We start from the raw sequence: 25359 nt of genomic DNA, 5'->3' as shown, positions 1-25359 counted from the left end.
TTTGGCATTTGTATGGATTTAGCCTAATTCTACGACCGGATGCCCTTCCTGACGACGACGCCAACCTTAGGTGGAGTGATGTATTTACTATTACGTGTTTCTGTGGTGGTTTGTAGTATGTTCTGTTGTGTGTAGATGACGAAGATTATCCAATCCCCGATCCAGAGAAATTAACTGTCAACTACCCGGTAAAAATCCTCAACTCGGTCGAATCCGGGGCCCCCTGAACTAAAGGCCAGCACGCTGATCACTCAGTTGCCGGACACAAGGCAACTTGGCAGGTTCGATCCTAGCTCAATACGATGGTATTTGAAGGTGCTCAAATCCCCTAGCCTTGTGTCAGTTGATTTACTGGCACGCAAAAGAACTCCTGCGGGACTACATTCAGGCACCTCGGCTTATCCGAAAAAGTAGTTAGTAGGACATAAAACTAATAATAATTTACGAAAAATAAGTATTTGTTCACATTATTTTTTTTTCAAAATGCTGGGGAAATGTGCACTGTAGGATACAATGTAATAATAAATAGTGTTATTAGTTTTTCATCCTACCAAGTACTTAGTACGGTTTTCGGAGAAGCTGAAGTGGCGGACATATGTCCCGCCGGAGTTCCCTTACGTGCCAGTAAATCTACTGATAGAAGGGTGACGTATCTGAGCACCTTCAAATACCAAATATGCCAAATTAAGCTCAGAAATCCAGCGCTCTACCGTCTGAGCCACTCAGCCAGGCAGGATACAGTTTATCGTGTCTGGCTGTCTGGTCAGTTCCTACAATAAAATAAAAGTAGGCCTACCCTACACGAGCTGGATTATGCTACACAGGCAACGTAATTCCGCTAATAGCCCATAACTGTGTACTTTAGTAAGAAGATCTTATTTGAAATATGATTATATTCTTCGTGTTTTTTCTACAATTTGTGCATTTGCTTGCCACACACGTAGAGAGCATAATTTATTCGATCTAATCTATTAAAAGTAACGCATCTTAAGCGGAAGAACGGCGCTTAAACTATGGAGTCCCTATTTCGCCTTGGCACCACCCAGAGCGCTGTAGCAGCCATGTTAGCCACTCTATAGTCCTCTTTCTAGCTCGTTGTTTCCGACCAATCCGATGTATCTTCCCCCAACTTGGATATGTTTCTGTACCCGAGCCAATAAAAAGTTTGTGGGAGGGTGTTTTCATTCCCCTAATGCCTAGAAACTTCTGCGAGAGGATATAAACTGCTGATTTTAGGGTCTCCGGGCCACTTCTGTTCCATCTTTCAGTGTATTTAGTACATAGCAGGAGGCGGGAAGCGCCTCTTTCCTCGGCAGCGGTCTACAACAAGGTAATGGCCGATTAATAACTTCTTTCTTTGCTAGCTCAGCAGTTTAACTCTCGGGGCGGGTTCTAAGCGTTCCACCATGTAACCTTTTCCTAAATGTAACTACTCTTTTCATATATTCTCTTTTAAAGCTACATACTGGGATAGAGAGTGCTAACCCTCTCGAGCTCCCACTCCTATTGTTTTGAGGTGAACTTATTTTCTCAACCTATTCTTCGATAACGTAAAACAAATTGTTCTCTCCTTAAGTCACCTCTTAAGTATGGGATTAGCCCTTGTTTTAACGGCCTAGTGCCAAGTAGGTCTTAATCAAAGTGTATTAGGAGTGCAAGTTCGCCTCCTCTCAAATTGTTATTTTAGAGGTCATTTAATTAACCTGCTTTTCATTTAATAGACCTCAGTAGATTGGGTATTTTACCCCTGTGTTTATGTCCGTTAAGGACAGCTTGAAGGTGGAGTTTGGTGTGGCCTGGGAGAGGCTTAAATTTGAGAGCGAGTGGCTCTTTTGAGAACTGAAGGTTGTATGCCTCGAGGAGGCTTTACTGTGCAATTTGGAGCAAGTGCTCCAGGGTTCGATTGGGGTCTTCTGTCCCGTTGTTGAAATTTGTATATCGTAAAGTTGGGCTAGTTGCTCAAGAATTGTGTTTTCAGGGCGTGAAGCCCAAATCCTGTAAATATTGTAACTACCCTTTTGAACTTGCTACTTTGTACCTGCCATGCTTGTTATTTCTTTGTTTTTGAAAAGAAAATATAACCTGGTTAAATTTTAATTAATTTTACTTTAGTAGCTTGAGACCCGTTCACCACCCCGCACCTTCTTTCACGCATAACTACCACGGATATCTCCGTAACAAGTGGTAGCAGAGCGTGGTTGAATGGGTCTCAATTTAGCCCCTTTTGGCGGCTAAACATTGTTTGTTCCGAACTCTAACTATTTTCCCAGTTGCTGGAATTTTTTGAGTTTTTCAAAATTGTTCTGTCACCATGCCCGGCCCTCGCGATGTTCTTCATCTTAACTATTTGCGCAAGGAGGAGTTGATCTATGAATTGACTATTAGAAACGTACAATCTGGAGGCACGGTTGCAGTAGACACAAACAAGCTTAGAGAGTCCCTAGATTTGCCCATTTCCATCCCCAATTTGGGAGAGAAAGAAATTGACGACTCTCTTTCCACGATCACGGAGAATATTACTGGGCTAGCTTCTGTAGTTAGTTTTTTTGATGAAAATGATCCTTCTCCTAATCAAATTAAGCGCGTGCAAGCTAGGCTATATCACTTTTCGAATAGGGTTAACGATCTGTTGTCTCTAAAGTTGAATGACGTTCAGAAGAAGGAAGCTAGTACGCTGCTTGAAAATATGTCTGAATTATCTAGCAAGGTCACTCAATTGTTAACAGGGGAGGTTCCTCCCAAAAGCGATCTACCCACCACAGTGAATGCAGGTAGTGAGGAAGCGCCTCCCAAGGGAGAAGTTAATAGGATAACCGTTGCTGCTCAAACTATCCCTGCCCCATTGGACAACGAATCTGAACGTCGTGCATCATTGAGTAACATCCGTTCTGAATTAACTTCCTTGCCATTGAAACCTTTACCTACTATGTCACCCGGGTTTAGCAGCTTGCCTCATCCATTGGCAATGTTGCTCAGAGGTATCTCTAAGTTTTCCGTTAATACCACCAGTGATGTAATTTCATTTTTACGATTTCTAGTTGAATTTCAGGATCATGCCCTTGTGTTTTCTCTTTCCCCATGTCAAATTTTGCAAATTATCTATCCGTATGCTATTGGTATTCTCTCAGATAAAATCGTAAGAGCCATTGCCGAGCAATCATCTATTGAGGATTTCCATGCCCATTTGCTAGCTAACTTCATCCCGGCTAGGGCCAGGTCCTCCCTTATTCAGAAGTACTATTACCGTGTACAACGCTTGGATGAAAACTTGGCTGATTTCATACAGGACATTAAGTTTTATACTAGGGTGTTTGCTCTTCATTTCCCTGAGGATCAGATTGTACAAGCTATTGTGGAAGGGATTTCACCACCCTACAGGTCATATTTGTGTTTCGCGGCGTGCCCGCAAACTTTCTCTGAACTTGAAGCATTGGCCGTCTCAGCGGAAGGAGTTAGATACGCCGATTCTTTGCGTGTCGCGAAAGAACCCCCGCCTTCCTTTAGTAATACTCGGCCTCCACCTCGCCGACCAGTCAATCCCCGTAAATGTTATGCTTGCGGGTCGCCTGACCATCTGGGCAACAAGTGTCCACTGATCAAGTCAAGTGGGACAAGGAATGGAGCCGGGTCATCACAAGGCTGTTTTAAATGTGGGGCTTTCTCACATATCGCCAAGAATTGTCCCAATTCGAATAGCACCCCCTCCTGCTCAACTTCTGGCGCAAATTCCAACTATGCCAATAATAAAAAGTGACTAGTGGCTTCGGCTGAGTCGTCTAATCCACCTTCCCGAGACTCAGCCCCGGGTAAACAGGTTGTAAATTCAGGGAACGAGCAATTTTTAAATCCATCTTTTGAAGGTCCCAAAGAGTGTCTTAGGATTGCGGCGGATTCCCCCGCACCGGTCCCCTTTCTCAAAATTGAGTTAAATAACGAGCCTATAACAGCTCTCTTAGATTCAGGTAGTGTTTGTTCTATTATTTCGGCTGATTGGTATTCAAAATTGAAATCTGTTTGTAAGCTTCCTAACTATTGTTTGTCGGCGATCCAATACGTTTCGGCTAATTCCTCTCCATTAGAAATTCTCGGTTCCTTATATGTCAAAATTCGTATTTTTCAATTCACATGGAAAGTTAAATTGTTTGTGGCCAAGCATTTGTCTTGCCCCATTATATTGGGAGCGGACTTTATTTCTCACACTGGTCTTGTGCTCGATCTTCAGAGTAGGTCTTGCACTTTCAAATTTGCCTCTAATTGTAATATCCCTCTATTAAAGTGTAATTCTGCATCATGTTCTTCTATTTCGCCTACCCAGGATGAGATGTTGTTAGACCTTAGACATCTACCTGAGGAGCAGGCTGATAGTATTCGCAAATTGTGTCAGTCATTTCCCGAGGTGTTCTCTGATACTCTTGGTGTTACTGACCTTATTGAATACAAAATTGAGGTCACGGATTCGATTCCTGTCCGTTTTCCACCTTATAGGCTATCTCCTCCTAAAATGAAGGCTCTAAAAGAAATAATCGATCAGATGTTGAAGGACGGTATTATTAGGCCCTCTAAGTCAGCGTATTCTTCGCCTATTTTTTTAGTCCCGAAACCCCAAGGAGGCTTCAGGCCTGTCATTGATTACAGGGCTCTCAATCGGAAGGTGGTGTTACAATCTGTGCCCCTTCCCGACCTTCATTCTTGTTTTTCATGGTTTCGTAAGGCCAAGTTCTTTACTATCTTGGACTTGAATCAGGCCTATAATCAAATTCCCCTTGCCGAAGAGTCTAAACATCTTACAGCGTTTGCAACGGACTGGAATTTATACGAATACAACCGCGTGCCTTTCGGGCTCCCCACGGGAGCAGCTGTACTCACTAGGCTACTAGATAGGGTCTTCTCCGACATCAAATTTGAGTACTTATATCACTACTTGGACGATGTCGTCGTATTTTCAGAGACTTTTGAAGAACATCTAGATCATCTGCGAGAAGTTCTCGATCGCCTTCGTAAGGCTGGGTTAACGGTTAAGTTGTCCAAGGTTGCCTTTGCTAAGCCCTCTATGTCTTTCCTAGGGCATATTGTGTCACCTGATGGTGTAGCAGTCGATCATTCTAGAACACAGGCCATCCGTGATTTTAAACCTCCCAAGGACATTAAAGGTATCGCCAGGTTCATTGGTATGGTGAATTTTTTCAGGAAGTTTATTCCTAACTTCGCTAATAGAGCGGCGCCCTTAAACCTTCTTCGTAGGAAAGGCATCAAATTCGAGTGGGGACCTTCTCAACAAGCCGCTTTTGAAGACCTTAAATTAGCTCTTTGTAATGCCCCTGTACTTGCTATGCCTGATTTCTCGAAGAAATTCATTGTCCAAACCGACGCATCGTCGTCAGCAGTAGCTGCAGTCCTTCTTCAAGAGACTGAACTAGGGAGGCGCCCCATCGCCTATGCGTCTAGGACATTGTCGGCTCAAGAAGCCAAGTACTCCATCTATGAGCTCGAAGGTTTGGCAGTCTTATTCGCCTTAGAGAAGTTCCGTCTCTATCTGGAACATGTCAAATTCGACCTGGAGACAGATAATCAAGCCTTAAGCTGGGTCTTAGGTAGGCCGCGTCGTACTGGTCGTATAGCCCGCTGGGCCATCCGTATTTCTGCCTTCCAGTTTGATGTTAGACATATCAGAGGTACCGAAAATGTTGTTGCTGATGGACTCAGCCGTATGTTTTCTAACGACGTCGAGACCCACGAACCGGTCGACAGTTCATCATCTTCCGAGTCCATACTATCTAAGGTTAATGCCATCCTAACAGATGCTCCCATGCTCTTTAGGGATATCGAGAAATACCAACGTGAAGATCCGACGCTGGCTCCGATAATGGAAACCCTTTCTTCTGGGGAACATGTTGTCCCTTATGTTCTGAGGAATGGTGTTCTATGTTGCCCTTCGAGGCATGATAAGATGATGAAAGTTGTTGTTCCAGCGGTTCTTGTACCTATGATCTTCAAGTATTATCATGAGACCCCATTAGGAGGGCATCTTGGTATCTTTAAAACTCGTGAAAAGATTCGTGAAATGTTCATCTGGAAAGGTATGGACGGTGAAATCCGTGAACTAGTAAAGGCTTGTAAATCCTGTTTGCTTAGTAAACCGACCATGTCCACCAAGGTAGGCCTCTTGTCTTCTCAGCAAGCGTCGCGCCCCATGGATCGCCTGTATATTGATTATGTAGGACCATTCCCCCAGTCAAAGGGTAATGCCAACAAGTTCATCCTTGTGTGTGTAGATGGTTTTACCAGATTTTCTTGGTTATTTCCGACTAAGCTGGCTACCGCTCAGTCTACCATTACTTGCTTAAATTCTATTTTTGCTTCTTTTGGTCCGTGCCAATATATTGTATCTGATAATGCTAAGGCTTTTACATCTAACTTATTTCGTAAATTCTGTTTTGACTTATCCATCTCTCATGTAACTACTTCTGCTTATTACCCTCAACCATCTCTGGCTGAACGGGTTAATCGTAATCTCAAGTCCGCACTTATTGCCTATCATCATGAAGATCATTCCAGGTGGGACACGTCCCTGCATTGGTTAGCTTTTGCCTTGAATTCGGCGGTTCATGAATCTCATAAGTTCACTCCAGCTTCCTTGATGTTCAAGTTTGTTCCCAACACGCCGCTCTCTAACCTTTGGTCTCTGAGTGACATTCTACCCGAGACAATAGATCCGGATAATATTAAAGATCTTTGGAAGAAGGCTAAAGCCAATCTTAAGGTATCTCATGAAAAGGTTAGGGAAAAGTATGATCGTGGACGGAAACCCACCACTTTGAAGGTAGGTGACCAGGTGATGGTCAAGAATTTTGTTCCCGCGGGCAAGCTTGCCCCCAGATTTCATGGGCCATGCATCATTCTCGATTTTCTTACTCCGGTTACATTGTTAGTAAGCAATCCAGCCACCGAGAGGATATTTAGGGTTCACCTGTCACAGGTGAAACCAGTGTAAATTTTGTGTCAACTTGCTTCATATAATTTGAAAGGAATATGAAGGTTATATTTTTTGAGTTCAACCTTTAAGGCTTTCTGCCCCTTCTATAATATTTTGTCTTATATGTAAGCCTTTTTGTAAAACCTTCCCCGATCCGTTAAACTGCCATTCTGTCCTTGCCTCGGCCATTACCACGCTCCCGTCTCCTGCTCCAATACACACTGTGGCTGAATTATATTAAATGCCATGGACATCTGCACGCCGCTGACCCCTCAACCTCTTCACCAAGCCTGTGCCCTCAAAAACATGATGGTCCAACACAATTCTGCCGCCTAGCTTTAATGTTTCAGTGCCCCCGCAGCCGCGCGGCGCTGTGCCGCGGCTGGGTTCGAGGACGGGCCCCCTCGGCCCCAGCGAGGACGACATGTGCACGGCGAGCCGGAGCTCTCCTCCCGGCCAAGGCTGATGTGCGGCGCACGACCTGCTACTTGCCCGCAGCCTGTATATGTTCTCCGCGGGCGCGGCGTGTTTCAACACCTCTGCTCCCCTCATAGTGCGGGCGAGCGGTATCTCAGGGTACTTGAGGGGTCCGAGCGGCCTCCCTTTGGACGCAAGCTGCAACGGCCGGTCTGGCCATCCAACTTCATTAACATCAACTACATGAACAGTTACGATAAGCAATGACTACACTCGGGAATTCAACAGCAATATTTGGTGGACATTGCAAAATTTTTCATCACTTTTAAGTATTAAAAGTCCATCTTCGGAATTCTACTTCTACAAACTTAAAAACTTTACTTCACCTGCAACAACAAAATTTTGAAACTGAATCAAACCAAATTAAGAAAATCTTATAAATATTTTTTTTTGGCGATTAATCTCCATATCTACATCAAAACTTGGACCTTGTTTTCAAACAATTTCATGTGTCACCCCGGGAGGAACTTTTGGGGGGGAAGGTCTGTACCGGGCGGTACACCTCCACTCCGCTAATTTAAAATGTGCGCCAGTTGAAACTCCTCTGCTGGAGGAAGTCTGAACTTTATCTACGCTATTAATTCTCTACTTTCTCAGAAGATGTCACCACGTGGAAAATTTTGAGTTTTTGAACTGTGTCATTTTTGATGTGGTTTTGTTTCGCTTGAAGTAAGCAGTGTGAACTTTCTCTTCTAGAGGACACTACTGAAGATCAACAATAGTGCAACCTAGTGCGGAGTCAAAGAACTATTTTGTTGGAGAAATTTTTATTTCAAATGTTTGTTCTTTGCTAAATTTCCTTCTGTTATTGTTTAAGTTGGCTGTATACCCCTCCTTTTCCCCTCGTTTTAGATTTATCCAATCCTGAATTTCTTTGAGTTATTTCCGACCAATCCGATGTATCTTCCCCCAACTTGGATATGTTTCTGTACCCGAGCCAATAAAAAGTTTGTGGGAGGTTGTTTTCATTCCCCTAATGCCTAGAAACTTCTGCGAGAGGATATAAACTGCTGATTTTAGGGTCTCCGGGCCACTTCTGTTCCATCTTTCAGTGTATTTAGTACATAGCAGGAGGCGGGAAGCGCCTCTTTCCTCGGCAGCGGTCTACAACAAGGTAATGGCCGATTAATAACTTCTTTCTTTGCTAGCTCAGCAGTTTAACTCTCGGGGCGGGTTCTAAGCGTTCCACCATGTAACCTTTTCCTAAATGTAACTACTCTTTTCATATATTCTCTTTTAAAGCTACATACTGGGATAGAGAGTGCTAACCCTCTCGAGCTCCCACTCCTATTGTTTTGAGGTGAACTTATTTTCTCAACCTATTCTTCGATAACGTAAAACAAATTGTTCTCTCCTTAAGTCACCTCTTTAGTATGGGATTAGCCCTTGTTTTAACGGCCTAGTGCCAAGTAGGTCTTAATCAAAGTGTATTAGGAGTGCAAGTTCGCCTCCTCTCAAATTGTTATTTTAGAGGTCATTTAATTAACCTGCTTTTCATTTAATAGACCTCAGTAGATTGGGTATTTTACCCCTGTGTTTATGTCCGTTAAGGACAGCTTGAAGGTGGAGTTTGGTGTGGCCTGGGAGAGGCTTAAATTTGAGAGCGAGTGGCTCTTTTGAGAACTGAAGGTTGTATGCCTCGAGGAGGCTTTACTGTGCAATTTGGAGCAAGTGCTCCAGGGTTCGATTGGGGTCTTCTGCCCCGTTGTTGAAATTTGTATATCGTAAAGTTGGGCTAGTTGCTCAAGAATTGTGTTTTCAGGGCGTGAAGCCCAAATCCTGTAAATATTGTAACTACCCTTTTGAACTTGCTACTTTGTACCTGCCATGCTTGTTATTTCTTTGTTTTTGAAAAGAAAATATAACCTGGTTAAATTTTAATTAATTTTACTTTAGTAGCTTGAGACCCGTTCACCACCCCGCACCTTCTTTCACGCATAACTACCACGGATATCTCCGTAACAACAACAATAATAATAATAATAATAATAATAATAATAATAATAATAATAATAATAATAATAATAATCTATGGCCCGGCCAAGAATCAAAACCGAAAACCTTTATAAAGAAAGCCAGCACGCTAAACATTTAGCCATGGTATCGGAAATAATAATACATACATCACACATCATCATTATACACTGTTATTAATTTCAGCGTTCAGTCTGCAAAGCCTCTGTGAGTTTACTAAACGTCGCCACATTCCTCTATTTGCAACTAGTGATGTGGCCTCATTTAGTTCTATACCTCTTATCTTTAAATCGTTAGAAACCGAGTCTAACCATCGTCGTCTTGGTCTCCCTCTACTTCTCATACCCTCCATAACAGAGTTCATTACCCTCCTAGGTAACCTATCTCTCTCCATTCGCCTCACATGGCCCCACCACCGAAGCCGGTTAATGCGTATAGATTCATCCATCGAGTTCATTCCGAAATTAGCCTTTATCTCCTCATTCCGATTACCCCCTGTCATTGTTCCCACCTATTTGTACCAGCAATAATTCTCGCTACTTTCATCTGTTACTTCCAACTTATGAATAAGATATCCTGTGTCCACCCAGCTTTCGCTCCCGTAAAGCAAAGTTGGTCTGAAAACAGACCGATGTAAAGATAGTTTCATCCGGGAACTAACTTCCTTCTTTCAGAATACTGCTGATCGCAACTCCGAGCTCACTGCATTAGCCTTACTGCACCTCTACCATCCTGGGAGAACACACATCCTAAATACTTGAAATTATCTACCTGTTCCAGCTTTGTATCACCAATCTGACATTCAATTCTGTTGAATTTCTTACCTACGAACATCAATTAAGTCTTCGAAAGGCTAATTTTCATACCGTACTCATTGCACCTGTTTTCAAGTTCCAAGACAATGAACTGCAAGCTTTCGGCACAATCTGCCATTAAGACCAAGTCGTCAGCATAGGCGAGACTGCTTACTGCATTTCCACCTAACTGAATCCCTCCCTGCCACTTTATACCTTTCAGCAATTGATCCATGTAAACTACGAACAGAGGTGAAAGATTTCAGCCTTTTCTATCCCCTGTAAGTACCCTGAACCAAGAACTCATTCTCCCTGCAGCCCAATTGTCAAATGCCTTTGATTGATTTTAATAATCTACCCTTAATTCTATAGTATCTTAGTATGGCGAACATATTTTCCCCCGGGACCCTGTCATATGCTTTCTCTAGATCTACGAAACATAAACACAACTGCCTATTACTCTCGTAGCATTTTTCGATTACCTGGCGCATACTAAAATCTGATCCTGACAGCCCCTCTGTGGTCTGAAACCACATTGGTTTTCAACCAACTTCCTCTCTACCACTGACCGCACTCTCCCTTTCAAGATTCCAGTGTATACTTTACCTGGTATACAAATCAATTAGATACCTCGATAGTTGTTGCAATCCTTCCCGTTCCCTTGCTTATAGACAGGCGCAATTACTACTTTTGTTCAATCTGAAGGTACCTTGCCAACACTTCATGCTAATCCTACTACTCTATGAAGCAATTTCATCCGTGCCTTCCCACTATACTTCACTATTTCAGGTCTGATTTCGTCTATTTCTGCTGCTTTATGAAAATGGAGTTTATTTACAATCGTTTCCAATTCCTCAAGAGTAATTTCACCTACATCATTTTCCTCCTCCCCATGAGCTCGGTTGTTCGCGACGTTACCAGAAAGATTTCCTTTTACGTTGAGAAGATGTTCAAAAGATTCCCTCCACCTGTCCAGTGATCTATGGACACTGTTCATTTCCTTTTTCCCGTCCTTCCTAAGATTCCTTATTACTGTGCAAAAAGGTTTCCCTGCTGCTTGGCGTAGCCTTTCCAGGTTATTACCAAAATCTTTCCACGACTTCTTTTTGTATTCAACAACTATTTGTTTAGCTCTGTTTCTTTCATCTACGTACAATTCCCTGTCTGCATCAGCCCTTGTTTGGAGCCAGTTCTGATCAGCCTTCTTTTTACGTGTACAAGCTGCTCTCACTTCATCATTCCACCAATATGTTCGCTTTCTCCCATCTTTACACATAGTTCTTCCTAGGCATCCCTTGCAGTTTCTACTACAGCATTCCTGTATGCCAACCATTCTCCTTCTAAATCCTGAACCTGCTTACTGTCCACTGTTCGGAACTTCTCACTAATTATACCCATGTACTTCTAAGTTCCTCGTCCTGGAGGTTTTCTACCCTTATTCGTTTACAGACAGATTTCACTTCCTCTATCCTAGGCCTAGAGATACTTAGTTCACTACAGATCCGATAATGGTTTGTATCATGGAAAAATCCGCGGAAAACCCGTATATTCCTAACAGATTTCCTGAATTCAAAGTCGGTTGAGATATAGTCTATTATGGATCTGGTACTTCTTCCCTCCCATATGTAGCGGCAAATAACCTTATGCTTGAAGAATGTATTCGTAACTGCTAAACCCATACTAGCACAGGAGTCTAGCAAAAACTTCACATTACTATTAGCTTCCATATCTTCCCCACATTTACCAATCACCCATTCGTATCCTTTAATTCTAGGGAATAATAATAATAAAATTAATAATAACTTTCAATATCCGTTTAACTTCCAGGGTTGGTTTTCCCTCCGACTCAGCGAGGAATCCCACCCCTACCGCCTCTAGGGCAGTGTCATAGAGGTTGAGACATTTGGTCGGATATAAAACAGGGTAGGAGGACCAGTACTTCTCCCAGGCATCCTCACCTGCTACGCTGAACAGGGGCCTTGTGCGAGTTGGGAAGAATGGAAGGGATAGGCACGGAAGGGGGAAAGAATCGACCGTGGTCTTAAGTTAGGGATCATCCTGGCATTTGCCTGGAGGAGAAGTAGGGAAACGACGGAAAACCACTTCCAGGATGGCTGAGGAGGGAATGGAACACTCTCTACTCAGTTGACCTCCCAAGGCTGAGTGGACCCCGATCCAGTTTTCGTAACTCTTTTCAAAAACTTCGTGGCAGAGCCGGGAATCGAAGCCTGGCCTCCAGAGATGGCAGCTGATCACACCAACTACCACAACACAGTGGTAGACCTTTTTTAAGTAACATCAAAATAAATCCCGTGAAGAATGACGATAAGGAAGGCTCTGCACATAGTTATCTACGATAAAAAATGTTCTTATGGTGCCTAGTGGAACGCATTTTTATCGTCCCCCGTAATGCGTTCATGGAGTTCTTTTACGTGCCAGTAAATCTACTGACACGGGGCTGTTGTATTTGAGCACCATCAAATACCACCGGACTGAGTAAATGTCGTAATTAATGGTTGCATATAATCATAAACTTTTGTATCCATCTCTTGGCACAGGCCAGAGTAAAGTGTAGCTTCCACCGAAGTCCCAGTCTCATCCATGGCTGTGACAATATGGAAGCTGCTGGGGTATGGGTGGTGCTGAGTAATGACATTCAGAGCACGACTAGTGAATCTGAGTGTTATGAAAGGTGTTGCTTATAGGGTCAGTCGTGCTGCAATAGCACTTTCTGACCCAGTGAGGAAACCAATGGCAAACTACCTCACTCCTCGTCTTGCCTAGTACGCCTCATTTTGATGCTGCCATTGGTTTTTGCGGTTTCCTTATAACCGCATAACCTTTGGTGGTGCTATTTGAGGATCTAACCAGCCTCTGGGCTGATGACCTAACAGCCAGACATAATCATAAAAGAATCTCTGCGCACACTGTGTTATCTGCGTCAAGAAAAGTTTGTAATATGCTGGCTCGTTGAACTCATGAGCCGTTATCTTTGGCAGATGGAGATGATGTTCTCCTTTAATTACAGCGGTACTCAGTTCTGATTCCAATCCCAGACTAAGCTGTAATTGATGCTGCAAACCGCCCGTGAAGATTACGTGATATGTTGCAATGCTTTGGAGGAAATGGGAATGCAAATTGGGTAACTGGGATGTATTATATCACTGCGCTGCGCTTCTATATGCATAGGAGAGTTCCATACCTGCACGTAAGGTACAGTAGTCCACCTCCATGGCTAAAAGGTTAGCATGCTAGCTTTTGGTCCAAGGAGGCACGGGTTCGTTTCCAGGGCAGACCGAGGATTTTTAACTTTCATTGGTTAATTCCGATGGCTACGGGACTGGGTGTTTGTGCCGTCTTCAGCATTACAATATTCATCATACATAGCGCCCCATCCTCACAGACGCGCAGGTCGTCTATAAGGCGTCAACTAGGTCTCTCCTGAGGCCACGCGCCATTGTATATTAATCTTGATTATTTATTACCACACAACTCCACATCTTTCATAGCTACACACAAAACAAAACAAAACAAAAACCGTCATTGCATGAGTTAAAGATGGATAATTTGCGTCGCGTCGTGTTTTACTTAACACCGACGCAATCAGGTCTCATGGCGACGATGGGAGAGGACAAGGGTGGGGCTGGAAAGGAAGTGACTGAGGCTGTACTGCATGATCACGGCCTATGGGTACAATGAAATCGATAATAACAAATAATAATAATAATAATAATAATAATAATAATAATAATAATAATAATAATAATAATAATAAATACGTAGTTCGCCTCTGTGGTGTAGGGTTTAGTATAATTAGCTGCCACCTCTAGAGGCCCCGGTTCGATTCCCGGCTATGCAACGAAGTTTAAAAAGTGGCAAGAGGACTGGAAGTGGGTCCACTCAGCCTCGGGAGGTCATCTGACTAAAGGGGGATTCGACTCCTTCCTCAGATATACTCGAAGTGGTTTTCCGTCCTTTCCCACTTCTCCAGGCAAATAACGGGATTGTACCTAACTTAATAATAATAATAATAATAATTGTACCGGGTGGTACACCTCCACGCCGCTAATTTAAATGCGCGCCAGTTAAAACTCCTCTGCTGGAGGAAGTCTGAACTTTATTGACGGTATTAATTTTCTACCTTCTCAGAAGATGTCACTACCTGTAAATTTTGGAGTTTTAGAACTGTGTCACTTTTCATGTGGTTTTGTTTCACTTGAAGTAAGAAGTGTGAACTTTCTCTTCTAGAGGACACTACTGAAGATCAACAATAGTGCAACCTAGTGAGGAGTCAAAGAACTATTTTTTTGGAGAAAATTTAATTTCAAGAGTTTGTTCTTTGTTAAATTTCTTTCTGTCATTGTTTAAGTTGGCAATATTTACCCCTTTCTTCCCCTTGTTATGAATGTATCCAATCCCGAAATTCTTCTATTAATTTCTGACCAATCTGGTGTATCTTCCCCCAACTTGTATCGGTTGCGGAGTCCTAGCCAATAAAATAATTGTGGGCGGGTGTTTTCATTCCCCTAACGCCTAGAACCTTCCACGAGAGGATATAAACTGCTGATTTTTGGGTCTCCGGGCCACTTCTGTTCCATCTTTCAGTGTGTTAAGTACATAGCAGGGGGCGGGAAGCGCCTCTTTCTTCGGCAGCGGTCAACAACAAGGTAATGGCCGATTAATAACTTCTTTCTTTGCTAGCTCAGCAGTTTAACTTTCGGGGCGGGTTCTAAGCATTCAACCATGTAACCTTTTCCTAAAATGTAAAAACAACTGGTATCTATTCTATTTTCACATGACATATCGGGATAGAGAGTGCTTAACCCTCTCGAGCTCCCACTCACATCGTCTTGAGATGAACTTATTTTTCTCAACCAATTCTTCCGTAATGTAATGTAAATTGCTATTAAGTCACCTCTGTAGTATGGGATTAGCCCTTGTATTAACGGCCTAGTGCCAAGTAGGTCTTAAGCAAAGTGTATTAGGAGTGCAAGTTCGCCTCCTCTCAAATTGTATTTTAGAGGTCATGTATTAACCTTCTTGTCATTTAACAGACCTCAGTAGGTTGGGTATTTTACCCCTGTGTATATGTCCTTTGAGGACAGCTTAAAGGTGGAGTTCGGAGTGGCCTATGATAGGCTTGTATTTTAGGGGGAAGTTGCCCTTTCTTGAAAATTGTGTTTCTGCCTCAAGGAGGCTTTTGGGTGTAATTGGAAGCAAATGTTTCTGGCATGTTTGGGGGTTTTCGGCCCCTTTGTTGTATGGTGTTCATTGTAAGGTTGGGCTCATTGCTCAAGAATTATGTTTCTGACTTTTGAAGCCCCAAATGGGGTACCTATGTAAATGTATTTTTCAATCGTGTTTCGGCTACTAAGTACCTGTTCTATTTGTTGTTACCTAATTTTGAAAAGAAAATATAACCTTGTTAAATTTTAAAATTAATTTCACTTTAGTAGCTTGAGACCTATTCACCACCCAGCACCTTCTTTCATGCATAGCTACCACAAAAACACGGTAACAAGTGGTAGCAGAGCGTGGTTGAATGGGTCTCAATTTAGCCCCGTTTGACGGCTAAATATTGTTTTTTCCGAACTCTAACAATTTTCTCAGTTGCTGGAATTTTTCTTGATTTTGTTTCAAAATTGTTCTGACACCATGCCCGGCCCTCGCGATGTTCTCCATCTTAACTATTTGCGCAAAGAGGAGTTGATCTATGAATTAACTATTAGAAATGTACAATCTGGAGGCACGGTTGCAGTAGACACAAACAAGCTTAGAGAGTCCCTAGATTTGCCCATTTCCATCCCCAATTTGGGAGAGAAAGAAATTGACGACTCTCTTTCCACGATCACGGAGAATATTACTGATCTAGCTTCTGTAGTTAGTTTTTATGATGAAAATGATCCTTCTCCTAATCAAATTAAGCGTGTGCAAGCTAGGCTATATCACTTTTCAAATAGAGTTAACGATCTGTTGTCTCTAAAACTGAATGACGTTCAGAGGAAGGAAGCTAGTACGCTGCTTGAAAATATGTCTGAATTATCGAACAAGGTCACTCAATTGTTACCGGGGGAGGTTCCTCCCAAAACTGATCAACCCGTCACGGTGAATGTAGGTAGTGAGGAAGAACCTCCTAAGGGAGAAGTAAATAGGAAAACCATTGCTGCCCAAACTATCTCTGCCCCATTGGACAACGAGCCTGAACGCCGTGCATCGTTGAGTAACATCCGTTCTGAATTAACTTCCTTGCCATTGAAACCTTTACCTACTATGTCACCCGGGTTTAGCAGCTTGCCTCATCCATTGGCAATGTTGCTCAGAGGTATCTCTAAGTTTTCGGTTAATACCACCAGTGAAGTAATTTCATTTTTAAGATTTCTGGTTGAATTTCAGGATCATGCCCTCGTGTTTTCTCTTTCTCCATGTCAAATTTTGCAAATCATCTATCCTTATGCTATTGGTATTCTCTCTGATAAAATCGTAAGAGCCATTGCCGAGCAATCATCTATTGAGGATTTCCATGCCCATTTGCTAGCTAACTTCATCCCGGCTAGGGCCAGGTCCTCCCTTATTCAGAAGTACTATTATCGTGTACAACGCTTGGATGAAAACTTGGCTGATTTCATACAGGACATTAAGTTTTACACTAGGGTGTTTGCCCTTCATTTTCCTGAAGATCAGATTGTACAGGCTATTGTCGAGGGAATTTCACCTCCCTATAGGTCATATTTGTGTTTCGCGGCGTGCCCGCAAAGTTTCTCTGAACTTGAAGCATTGGCCGTCTCAGCGGAAGGAGTTAGGTACGCCGATTCCTTGCGTGTGGCAAAAGAACCCCCTCCTTCGTTTAGTAATACTCGGCCTCCACCTCGCCGACCAGTCACACCCCGTAAATGTTATGCTTGCGGGTCGCCTGACCATCTTCGCAATAAATGTCCATTGGTCAAAAGTAGTAGGGCAAATAATGGAGCTGGTTCAGCACAAGGCTGTTTTAAATGTGGGGCCTTCTAACATATCGCCAAGAATTGCCCAAACTCGAATAGCACCCCCTCCTGCTCAACTTCTGGTGCAAATTCCACCTATGCCAATAACGAAAAGTGACTAGTGGCTTCGGCTGAGTCGACTAATCCATCTTCCCGAGACTCAGCCCCTGGTAAACAGGTTGTAAATGCAGAGAACGATCAGCCTTCAAATTCATCTTTTGAATGCCCTAAAGAATGTCTTAGGATTGCGGCGGATACCCCCGCACCTGTTCCTTTTCTTAAGATTGAGTTAAATAACGAGCCTATAACAGCTCTCTTAGATTCAGGAAGTGTTTGTTCGATTATTTCGGCTGAATGGTATTATAAATTGAAAACGGTTTGTAAACTTCCTGACTATGTCTCTTCTCCTGTTCCATACGTATCGGCTAATTCATCTCCATTAGAAACTCTAGGTTCCTTACTGGTCAAAATTCGTATTTTTAAGTTTACATGGAAAGTTAAATTGTTTGTGGCCAAGCAATTGTCTTGCCCCATTATATTGGGAGCTGACTTTATTTCTCACACTGGTCTTGTGCTCGATCTCCAGTCTAGGTCGTGCACATTCAAATTTGCTTCTAATGGTAAAATCCCACTATTAAAGTGTAATTCTGTGTCATGTTCTTCTATTTCGCCTACCCAGGATGAGATGTTGTTAGACCTTAGACATCTACCTGAGGAGCAGGCTGATAGTATTCGCAAACTGTGTCAGTCGTTTCCCGAGGTGTTCTCTGATACTCTTGGTGTTACTGACCTTATTGAATACAAAATTGAGGTCACGGATTCGATTCCTGTCCGTTTTCCACCGTATAGGTTATCTCCACCTAAAATGAAGGCTCTGAAAGAAATCATCGATCAGATGTTGAAGGACGGTATTATTAGGCCCTCTAAGTCAGCGTATTCTTCGCCTATTTTTTTGGTCCCGAAACCCCAAGGAGGCTTCAGGCCTGTCATTGATTACAGGGCTCTCAATCGGAAGGTGGTGTTACAATCTGTGCCCCTTCCCGACCTTCATTCTTGTTTTTCATGGTTTCGTAAGGCCAAGTTCTTTACTATCTTGGACTTGAATCAGGCCTATAATCAAATTCCCCTTGCCGAAGAGTCTAAACATCTTACAGCGTTTGCTACGGACTGGAATTTATACGAATACAACCGCGTGCCTTTCGGGCTCCCCACCGGAGCAGCTGTACTCACTAGGCTACTAGATAGGGTCTTCTCCGACATCAAATTTGAGTACTTATATCACTACTTGGATGATGTCGTCGTATTTTCAGAGACTTTTGAAGAACATCTAGATCATCTGCGAGAAGTTCTCGATCGCCTTCGTAAGGCTGGGTTAACGGTTAAGTTGTCCAAGGTTGCCTTTGCTAAGCCCTCTATGTCTTTCCTAGGGCATCCGTTGGGCCATCCGTATTTCTGCCTTCCAATTCGATGTCAGGCATATCAGAGGTACTGAAAATGTTGTTGCTGATGGACTCAGCCGTATGTTTTCAAACGACGTTGAGGACCATGAACCGGTCGACCGTTCATCACCTCCCGAGTCCACACTATTTGATGTTAATGCCATTTTAACTGATGCCCCCATGCTCTTTAGGGATATCAAGAAATACCAACATGAAGATCCGACGCTGGCTCCGATAATGGAAACCCTTTCTTCTGGGGAACATGTTGTCCCTTATGTTCTGAGGAATGGTGTTTTATGTTGCCCTTCGGGGCATGACAAGATGATGAAGGTTGTTGTTCCAGCGGTTCTTGTACCTATGATCTTCAAGTATTATCATGAGACCCCATTAGGAGGGCATCTTGGTATCTTTAAAACTCGTGAAAAGATTCGTGAAATGTTCATCTGGAAAGGTATGGACGGTGAAATCCGTGAACTAGTAAAGGCTTGTAAATCCTGTTTGATTAGTAAACCAACCATGTCCACCAAGGTAGGCCTCTTGTCTTCGCATCAAGCATCGCGCCCCATGGAACGCCTGTATATTGATTATGTAGGACCCTTCCCCCAGTCGAAGGGAAATGCCAACAAATTCATCTTTGTAAGTGTAGATGGTTTTACCAGATTTTCCTGGTTATTTCCGACTAAGCTGGCTACCGCTCAGTCTACCATTACTTGCTTCTTTTGGTCCGTGCCAATATATTGTATCTGATAATGCTAAGGCTTTTACATCTAATTTATTTCGTAAATTCTGTTTTGACTTGTCCATCTCTCATGTAACTACTTCGGCTTATTACCCTCAACCATCTCTGGCTGAACGGGTTAATCGTAATCTCAGGTCCGCACTGATTGCCTATCATCATGATGATCATTCCAGGTGGGACACGTCCCTGCATTGGTTAGCTTTTGCTTTGAATACGGCGGTTCATGAATCACATAAATTCACTCCAGCTTCTTTGATGTTCAAGTTTGTTCCCAACTCGCCGCTCTCTAACCTCTGGTCTCTGAGTGACATTCTACCCGAGACAATATATCCGGATAATATTAAAGATCTTTGGAAGAAGGCTAAAGCCAATCTTAAGGTATCTCATGAAAAGGTCAGGGAAAGGTATGATTGTGGACGGAGACCCACCACTTTGAATGTAGGTGACCAGGTAATGGTCAAGAATTTTGTTCCCGCGGGCAAGCTTGCTCCCAGATTTCATGGGCCATGCATTATTCTTGATTTCCTTACGCCGGTTACGTTGTTAGTAAGCAATCCAGCCACCGAGAGGATATTTAGGGTTCACCTGTCACAGGTGAAACCAGTGTAAATTTTGTGTCAACTTGCTTCATATAATTTGAAAGGAATATGAAGGTTATATTTTTTTTTTTTTTGAGTTCAACTTTTAAGGCTTTCTGCCCCTTCTATAATATTTTGGTCTTATATGTAAGCCTCTTGTAAAACCTTCCCCGATCCGTTAAACTGCCATTCTGTCCTTGCCTCGGCCATTACCACGCTCCCGTCTCCTGCTTCAATACACACTGTGGCTTGATTTGAGTAAATGCCATGGATATCTGCACGCCGCTGACCCCTCAACCTCCTCACCAAGCCTGTGCCCTCAAAAAAAAAAAGATGATGGTCCAACACAATTCTGCCGCCTAGCTTTAATGTTTCAGTGCCCCCGCAGCCGCGCGGAGCCGTGCAGCAACTGGAGCAGAGGACGGGCCCCCACGGCCCCAGCGAGGACGACATGTGCACGGCGAGCCGGAGCTCTCCTCCCGGCCAAGGCTGATGTGCGGCGCACGACCTGCTACTTGCCCGCAGCCTGTATATGTTCACCGCGGGCGCGGCGTGTTTCAACACCTCTGCTCCCCTCATAGTGCGGGCAAGCGGTATCTCAGGGTACTTGAGGGGTCCGAGCGGCCTCCCTTTGGACGCAAGCTGCAACGGCCGGTCTGGCCATCCAACTTAGCCTACATCAACTACATAGACATTCCTGTTCAACCTTAATACCGTTTCATGGGAATTCAACAGCAATATTTGGTGGACATTGCAAAATTTTCCTTCACTTTTACGTATTAAAAGTTTACCCTCGGAATTCTACTTCTACAAACTTACAAACTATTCTTCATCTGCAACAACAAAATTTTGAAACTAAATCAAAACAAATTAAGAAAACCTTATATTTTTTTTTTTTTTGGCAATTAATCTCCATATCTACATCAAAACTTGGACCTTATTTTCAAACAAAAGTTTATGTTCTTCTGTGTTACCCCTTGGAGGAACTTTTGGGGGGGGGAGGTCTGTACCGGGTGGTACACCTCCACGCCGCTAATTTAAATGCGCGCCAGTTAAAACTCCTCTGCTGGAGGAAGTCTGAACTTTATTGACGGTATTAATTTTCTACCTTCTCAGAAGATGTCACTACCTGTAAATTTTGGAGTTTTAGAACTGTGTCACTTTTCATGTGGTTTTGTTTCACTTGAAGTAAGAAGTGTGAACTTTCTCTTCTAGAGGACACTACTGAAGATCAACAATAGTGCAACCTAGTGAGGAGTCAAAGAACTATTTTTTTGGAGAAAATTTAATTTCAAGAGTTTGTTCTTTGTTAAATTTCTTTCTGTCATTGTTTAAGTTGGCAATATTTACCCCTTTCTTCCCCTTGTTATGAATGTATCCAATCCCGAAATTCTTCTATTAATTTCTGACCAATCTGGTGTATCTTCCCCCAACTTGTATCGGTTGCGGAGTCCTAGCCAATAAAATAATTGTGGGCGGGTGTTTTCATTCCCCTAACGCCTAGAACCTTCCACGAGAGGATATAAACTGCTGATTTTTGGGTCTCCGGGCCACTTCTGTTCCATCTTTCAGTGTGTTAAGTACATAGCAGGGGGCGGGAAGCGCCTCTTTCTTCGGCAGCGGTCAACAACAAGGTAATGGCCGATTAATAACTTCTTTCTTTGCTAGCTCAGCAGTTTAACTTTCGGGGCGGGTTCTAAGCGTTCAACCATGTAACCTTTTCCTAAAATGTAAAAACAACTGGTATCTATTCTATTTTCACATGACATATCGGGATAGAGAGTGCTTAACCCTCTCGAGCTCCCACTCACATCGTCTTGAGGTGAACTTATTTTTCTCAACCAATTCTTCCGTAATGTAATGTAAATTGCTATTAAGTCACCTCTGTAGTATGGGATTAGCCCTTGTATTAACGGCCTAGTGCCAAGTAGGTCTTAAGCAAAGTGTATTAGGAGTGCAAGTTCGCCTCCTCTCAAATTGTATTTTAGAGGTCATGTATTAACCTTCTTGTCATTTAACAGACCTCAGTAGGTTGGGTATTTTACCCCTGTGTATATGTCCTTTGAGGACAGCTTAAAGGTGGAGTTCGGAGTGGCCTATGATAGGCTTGTATTTTAGGGGGAAGTTGCCCTTTCTTGAAAATTGTGTTTCTGCCTCAAGGAGGCTTTTGGGTGTAATTGGAAGCAAATGTTTCTGGCATGTTTGGGGGTTTTCGGCCCCTTTGTTGTATGGTGTTCATTGTAAGGTTGGGCTCATTGCTCAAGAATTATGTTTCTGACTTTTGAAGCCCCAAATGGGGTACCTATGTAAATGTATTTTTCAATCGTGTTTCGGCTACTAAGTACCTGTTCTATTTGTTGTTACCTAATTTTGAAAAGAAAATATAACCTTGTTAAATTTTAAAATTAATTTCACTTTAGTAGCTTGAGACCTATTCACCACCCAGCACCTTCTTTCATGCATAGCTACCACAAAAACACGGTAACAATAATAATAATAATAATAATAATAATAATAATAATAATAATAATAACAATAATAATAATAATGGCATTTGGTTTACGTCCCACTAACTACTTTTACGGTCTTCGGAGACACCGAGGTGCCGGAATGTAGTCCCGCAGTTCTTTTACGTGCCAGTAAATCTACCGACACGAGGCTGTCGTATTTGAGCATCTTCAAATACCACCGACCTGAGCCAGGATCGAACCTGCCAAGTTCGGGTTAGAAGGCCAGAGCCTTAACCGTCTGAGCCACTCAGCCCGGTTGTACCTAACTTGAGGCCAAGGCCGCTTCCTTCCACCTTCCTAGTCTATCCCTTCCAATCTTCCCATCATCTACAAGGATCCTGTTCAGCGTAGCACGTGAGGCCGCCTGGGCGAGGAACTGGTTCTCCTTCCCAGTTATATTCCAGATCAAACGTCTCACGTTCCAGGACACTTCCCTTGAGGCGGCAGAGGTGGGATATCTCGCTGCGTTCGGTGGAAAAATCAAACCCTGGAGGGTGAAGGAATTAAATAAATACGTAATATTTTTAAATCCTCACCAGGTTAATGACATCACTGAACTTGAATCATCTTGTCCTGCTTCCAGGCATTTCACCAGTTGTTGGGGTCAGCACTACATGTGGAATAATCCCAGTTCTATGGCTGGATGCCCTTCCTGACACCAACCTTATGAAGAGGAATATTATTACTAATGCGTGTTTCGGTAGTCGTGGAGATAATTGTTTAAGAACGAGTATAATTGGGCAACTATTCTCCATTAACAGTAATCAGATGAGGAGTTCGATACTTCGATGAATGAAGGTATCGGCAAAAGAAAGAATAGGGCCACGAAAGGAGTAACAATGAAAGGCTCTCTAGGACTCGGAAACCTAATATGGTCGGGATCATTAAAGGACAAGAGCCGACCTGGCGCAAGTAAGCGTAAGCAATGTCAGACTAAGCTGGGTGTTCGTGGTTCCCAACCAGCGCTCCAAAGTTGACAGCCCCTGAGGCCACCCTTAATCGCCTTTTAAGACACCGTGTATGTGTTCCACCACACCTTAACACAGAATTTTAGGGAGAAGTCGCTTGAAGCTATACGTAAACAACTCTGCAACTGTGAATCAGTAAAACGTGATCGTGCTTTGCTCCCGAGGTATTTCGTAAGTGAGAAATCTTTCTCGCACAGGTAGATCGTCCTGAACGTAGTGGAGTGGCTTGAATCTGTGTTTCAGCCGTCATTTGATTAATATTCCGGACAACGGAAACGTTATTATCTGTGACTTATGTTTACCGAAACGATGAGCTTCCGTGGTTCAGCCGGTAGTGCACTGGCCTCTCACCGCCGGGTTCCGTGGTTCAAATCCCGGTCACTCCATGTGAGATTTGTGCTGGATAAAACGAAAGCGGACAGGATTTTCTCCGGGTACTCCCGATTTCCCCGTCACCTTTCATTCCAGCAACACTCTCCAATCTCATTTCATTTAATTTGTCAGTCACTAATCATTGCTCCAGAGGAGTTCGACAGGCTTCGGCAGCCGGCACAATTCCTATTCTCGCCGCTAGATGGGGCTTCATTCATCCATTCCTGACCCGGTCGAATGACTGGCAACAGGTTGTGGGTTTCCACGGAAATGATCTTTCTTCCTTAATCCGTTTACCCTCCAGGGTTGGTTTTTTCCACCTCTGCCGCCTCAAGGGCTGTGTCCTTGAGCGTGAGACTTTGAGTCGGGGGATACGACTGGGGATGAGGACCAGTACCTCGTCCAGGTGGCCTTTCTGTTACCCCCAGTTCCTGCAGATCTTCGTTTACTTCCATCAACGATGGCGACGAGAAGCTGGTTGGTCCATCTGGTGGATGCATCCTGTAGCTGTGTCCATAAAATGTTAGACATCTCTCCTGGCCACGTCCGTGATTTTTTCACAGTATTTGAACAGATCAAATATGTTTCATTTATAATATGTTAAAGATGTTTAGATAGAAATAACGTCTGAACTGTTTAAGAATATTTGAAGACAATGTTCTGTTACAAAAGACGAGTGTGACAGTGGCTTTCATATGTCAGTTGTTACTTACCACAGGCGCTATGCTCGATACAGAGATGGAGGAATTGACGGGTGCCGATACGACGCCACCACATCCACTGTCCACCGCCGTGAAGTTGTTATCACTGCCCGTCTTGTTAGCCGGGACCACCATAGCCACTATAGCGATGGTGAGGTTCACCCGCAACATGTAGTTGAACATGAAGCCCAGGAGAACCATGATGTTCAGCACCTGGCGGCATGTTAACCACCCTGCAACATAAAGAAAGAAATATTATTTTAATATCAACCTTACTTCTTGAAAATGTCAGACAGATATTATTATTATTATTATTATTATTATTATTATTATTATTATTATTATTATTATTATTATTATTATTATTATTATTATTATTATTATTATTATTATTATTATCTGTGCACTTAAACAGGCTTCGGTGGTGGAGTAATTTAGGGCGAATGCAGGAGGATACGTCACCTAGGAGAATAATAAATTCTAATATGGAGGGTAAGAGAAGTAGAGGGAGACAAGACCAAGTGGTATAGAACTAAACGAGGCCACAGAACTAGTTACAAATAGAGGAGCGTGGCAGCCGTTAAGAAAATTCTCAAAGACTTGCAGACTGAACGCTGAAATGTATGATAATCTGTAATGAAGATGTATAAAATCCACAGCCTGTTTTTAGTCATTCGACCGGGTCAGGAATGGAATGAATGACGTCCCACCTGGATAGGAACTGTGCCGGCTGCCAAAGCCTGTCGCACTCCTCCGAGGCAATAATTAATGAATGACAAATGAATTGAAATGATATTGGAGAGTATTGCTGGAATTAAAGATGACAGGGAAAAGCGCAGTACGCGGAGAAAAAC

General features: G+C 43.1%; 1 protein-coding gene across 3 annotated transcripts in view; it reads right to left on the bottom strand.

Annotated features, from left to right (window-relative positions):
- The window catches only part of LOC136857599 (sialin), a 380389-nt gene that overhangs the window by 181320 nt on the left and 173710 nt on the right, over positions 1-25359 (bottom strand). For all 3 annotated transcript variants that reach the window (XM_067136381.2, XM_067136380.2, XM_068225248.1), the window contains one exon: positions 24518-24738. In XM_067136381.2, the coding sequence (XP_066992482.2) occupies positions 24518-24738 (221 nt within the window). The remainder of the gene's footprint in view (positions 1-24517; positions 24739-25359) is intronic.

This window comes from Anabrus simplex, chromosome 1 (genome assembly GCF_040414725.1).
Source record: "Anabrus simplex isolate iqAnaSimp1 chromosome 1, ASM4041472v1, whole genome shotgun sequence".
Taxonomy (NCBI): domain Eukaryota; kingdom Metazoa; phylum Arthropoda; class Insecta; order Orthoptera; family Tettigoniidae; genus Anabrus; species Anabrus simplex.
Note: the sequence above shows the minus strand (reverse complement) of the source record. Positions and strands in the feature narration are given on the sequence as shown.